At 34.2% G+C, this 4,931-nt stretch overlaps 1 protein-coding gene across 1 annotated transcript; it reads right to left on the reverse strand.

Moving 5' to 3' along the window:
- Window positions 1-3,020: 3,020 nt before the first annotated feature.
- LOC139841405 (uncharacterized) lies at window positions 3,021-4,667 on the reverse strand. Its single transcript, XM_071831624.1, has one exon. The coding sequence runs from the start codon at window positions 4,665-4,667 to the stop codon at window positions 3,021-3,023; it is 1,647 nt and encodes a 548-aa protein (XP_071687725.1).
- Window positions 4,668-4,931: the final 264 nt, after the last annotated feature.

The raw sequence follows: 4,931 nt of genomic DNA on the forward strand, positions 1-4,931 counted from the left end.
CCTCCCTTTTTCTCGAAGTTCCTTAACATGTTACATATGATTACAAAACACATCAGTTAAAATAGCACAATCTAAATACAAAACCATTAGACGTTCAATGAATAAAACTAACCCTTTTTGCTGGTGTGTTTTCTCGTTCACAAAACGTTCTCCATTTATCCGGGGTAATGAAAAAATAATCTTCAACTTCTTCATAAGGAAGCAGATTTTCATCCATATACTTGCGTAAATTGTACCTAAATCTCTTAAACGCCCTGTTGCAATGATGAAGTGTTTTTATCTTTGCAAAATCATCTCGGATGAAATGTGTTTCCTGTTGAATTAAACTTAGTTGATACAGAAATAAATAACGAATACATACGCTAAAATTACTAATTTGTTACCTTGATTTCTAACCATAATGCATTTTTCTCCTTTTTAGGTATTAGTTGCCAATCATCTACAAGATAATCAATCCTTCGCCTAGTTATAACACCTATATTAGTGGAAAAAATCTTTTGATTTTCTCCAATGGCTTCCCCGAAATTGTTAAACTCTATCTCAATCGGAACCACTGGTGTTTTTAGTTTGTTAACACCTCTCTTTGTCTTGTTATTCCTTTGTGGTTGTTGGGCAACAACACCCATATCAATTGCAATGTTATTGTTTTGATTCTGTACACCATACACATTAGTAAATACAAATGTAACATTACTAACATTTTCAATGCTGTACAGACACAAAACTCATAATTCATAATTCTGTACAAAACCATAATTCTGTACAGACACAATATTCATAAATCATCATTTCATACAGACACAGTATTCATAATTCATAATTCATAATATAATCACAATACTATAAGCAATTAATACACGTACCATGATAAATGATTGAAGCAGATATTGTCGATTTTATGCAGTTGGTTCGAATTGAAGCACGAAATAGGTTAATGAAGAATTCCATTGGTTTAATTAAGAATTCAAATATGTTGAAGCATCCGAGTATTGTAGTAAATGATTTAGGGGTTTTTGATCGAAGCTTGGGGTATTAGGGTTGAAGTCGTGTTGTTCTATGGCGGTTACGAGTAGAAAGTTGATCTGAGCTGGTTTTTGTGTAATCGTGTATTAGATTTGGATTATTTGAATAGATTATAATAATTTGGCGGTCGATGATGAATTATTTAGCGGGCAACAATTACCAATCTTAATTTCAATGTTAATTGGTTTAATTACATGATTAAGAAAAAAATACTAATATTATTAAATAATAATAATAATAATAGATTTCAGTAAAATAATAATAAAAGCTTACTCTATAAAAATAATATCAATAAGTATTAAATATTAACGCAATAAACATTGTGTGTATTAAAAATTTAAAAAATCTAAATTCAATAATTAAAAAATACCTACAACTTCATAATAAAAATATCAATAATAAAATTTTATGTATCTTGGACCTCGTCTCCCTCACGGTGGTCTTCTCTGAAATAAATTGTATCATTTTCATTAACTTCATTCATAGGTGCAGCACCGATTGAAAAGGGAGGTAACTCGTCAAATTGGTCGTATTCTTCCTCATCGACAACATCTTCAACACCAACAATCCGTCGTTTTCCGAATTGTACCACATGCCACCTGCTTTCCTTCGGGTCTTCAATATAAAATACTTGGGTAACTAGTGTTGCTAAAACAAATGGTTCTGTCGGATAACCATTAGTGGATAGATTTACTGTCGTAAAACCATCTTCATCAATTTTAACTCCTTTTTGATTATCAGCCCACTTACACCTAAACAAGGGTACAAAGACCGAACCGCCGTATTCTAATTCCCATATTTCTTCAATGACACCGTAATATGAGTTTTTAGCGATCCTTAATCTTTCTTCACGATTGACAATGGTTACTTCAGTCTGAGAGGCTATGACCGTCACTCTGCTATTTTGTGTCCTACCCTTATCATCTTGTGTTTTGATGTGAAATGTATACCCATTAATCTCATAGCCTTGATATCTTGTCACTTGTCTGGGACCGAATGCTAAAACCTGTACTGTTTTATCAACATCTGGAAGTGTGCTCCTAACTTTATCTTTCAACCATTCTGAAAATTTGTCTTTGTGTTCTTTAGCCAACCATTTTGCATTCCATTGACGGTTCTCCCGTTTCAAGCACGACTCGTGCTCCTGTATGTACGGATCAATAGTTGTAGTGTGTTGTAACACAGTAAAATGTGCGTCATGTATATCGCCAACATTTTTTGGATACCCCAAATCGCGCCCAATTGTCCCTTGGCCAGATAGTCTACCTTCATGTCGACTTAATGGAATCCCGACACTTTTGATCCCATCCATATAGTCTGTGCAGAAGTCGATGACCTCTTCGGAAGCATATCCTTCAACGATACTACCTTCTGGTCGATTGTGGTTCCTTACATACCCTTTTAAGATACTCATATATCTTTCGAATGGATACATGTAGCGTAAGAAAACTGGACCGGATTCCCTGATTTCTCCGACAATGTGAGAAACCAAGTGAACCATGACATCAAAGAAAGAAGGTGGAAAATTCTTCTCAAGTTCACAAAGAGTGAGTATAATATCTCTTTGATATTCATTCAAAACCTCAGGATCAATCACCTTCGAATGAATCATGTTGAAAAATAAGCATAGTTTTGTTATTGTGTGTCGTATGCGGTCAGGTAAAATTCCACGAATTGCATTAGGAATCATCTGAGTCATTAGTACATGGCAGTCATGTGACTTCATACCGGATAACTTCAAATCTTTCATCGAAACCAATTTCCTAATGTTAGACGAATAACCTGATGGAACCTTAACACCATATAAACATTCACAAAATTTAGTTTTCTCGTCCTTTGACATGGTGTAACAAGCTGGGGGAAGAAACTTGGTGATCCTTCCTGGTATTGGTTTAGGTGTTAACTCAGGTCTGATATTCATTAGTTCCATGTCCTTTCGAACCTTAATTCCGTCTTTTGTTTTTCCAGGAATGTTCAACAGTAACCCCACCAAACTTTCACAAACATTTTTCTCGATATGCATAACATCTAGACAATGTCGGACGCGCAAATGCTTCCAATACGGTAATTCCCAAAATATGGATTTTTTTTTTCCACATCCCTTTCGGTGGACCATTACCGGTTTTTCCCAACACAACTTTTAGCTTCTTAACTATTTTGAAAATAGTTTTTCCATCCAATCGTGGCGGTAGAACGCTTTTCTCTACAGTACCATCAAATAAGTCTTTTTTGGAGCGATAAGGGTGACTCACAGCGAGCTCTCTTCTATGTCCCATAAATGCTGGTTTCCTACAATTTTTCAACCATATCGAGTGAGTATTTTTCTCACAAACAGGACATGCCTTTTTCCCTTTCGTAGTATATCCAGATAAATTACCATACGCTGGAAAATCGTTAATGGTGCAAAAAAGCATTGCCCGTAGATGGAAGTACTCTTTCTTGTATGAATCATAGACTTGTACACCGGTATCCCATAGTAACTTTAACTCATCAATCAACGGTGCCAAATAAACATCAATGTCATTTCTAGGTTGTTTTGGGCCTTGAATTAAAAGGGATAGCATTATGTGTTTTCGTTTCATACATAGCCAAGATGGAAGGTTGTAAATGCATAACAAAACAGGCCACGTGCTATGACTGCTACTCAAATCTCCGAAAGGATTCATTGCATCTGAACTAAGTCCCAACCTAATATTTCGTATCTCATTCCCAAAGTCTTCAAATTCGTTATCAATTGTTCTCCATTGAACTGAATCGGCCACATGTCTTATTTTTCCATCCTTTTTACTCTCTTCCGCATGCCAACGTAATAATTTTGCAGTTTTGGCATTCGCAAATAACCTCTTCAATCTTGGTATGATAGGGAAATACCACAATACTTTTGCAGGAGGTCCATTTTCGTCACTGTCTTCGTCAGATAGTTTTCCACGTTTATACCTAGATGTACTACATACCTTACACTCATGAAGGTTTTCATTTTCATTCCTGTATAGCATACAATCATTTGGACATGCATGTATTCTTTGTATTTCCAATCTCATCGGGCACATCAATTTCTTGGCATAGTATGTTGAAACCGGCAACTCATTATCTTCGGGGAGCATTTTATGCAACAACTCTAACAAGCTAGTGAAACTTGTGTCACTCCAACCATTATTTTCTTTTAGATTTAACAGTTTTATCACGGCAGAAAGTTTTGAAAATTTCGTACAACTGCTGTATAACGGTTTTTCAGAGTCAACTTTAAGTTGTTCAAATTTCTCATGATACTTTTCGTCAACATTATCCTCAATATCCTCAAACATGGCCTCAAAATTATCGTTATCACTAATGTATGAATCTTCTTCGTTTAATTGATTGGAATCTGAAGAGCCTGGGTTATGAACGGTTAATGATTCACCGTGATAAGACCAACACGTGTACCCTCTCATAAATCCGTTTATTATAAGATGATTTCTGATATCGGTAGAATCCTTGAAGGACTTCCCATTCATACATTTTTTACAAGGACAAATGATTACATTGCTTCCTTTATTTAATTGATTAGTCTCCACAAAGGTTATAAATTCATCAAGCCGTTTCAGATAGTCGGTGCTAGTCCATCCTTTGTCGTACATCCATTTAGTCCGATCAATCCGATCCATCTGTATAAAAATCAGAAAATTAAAGGATTAATACAAATTAATCAACAACTATGATGTATTTAATTATTATATATATATATATATATATATATATATATATATATATATATATATATATATATATATATATATATATATATATATATAACATAAGTAAATATAATATCATAATTTATAAGTATTTAATTATTATCATCTGTATTTAATTAATAACATAATTCATCTGTATCACCATTGACATTACTCATCGACATTCTGTACTTG

Source organism: Rutidosis leptorrhynchoides, chromosome 4 (genome assembly GCF_046630445.1).
Source record: "Rutidosis leptorrhynchoides isolate AG116_Rl617_1_P2 chromosome 4, CSIRO_AGI_Rlap_v1, whole genome shotgun sequence".
Lineage (NCBI taxonomy): Eukaryota > Viridiplantae > Streptophyta > Magnoliopsida > Asterales > Asteraceae > Rutidosis > Rutidosis leptorrhynchoides.

What these genes read in the sequence shown, in the direction of transcription:
- LOC139841405 (XM_071831624.1), bottom strand. Translation starts at nt 4,667, where the DNA reads ATGGATCGGATTGATCGGACTAAATGGATGTACGACAAAGGATGGACT.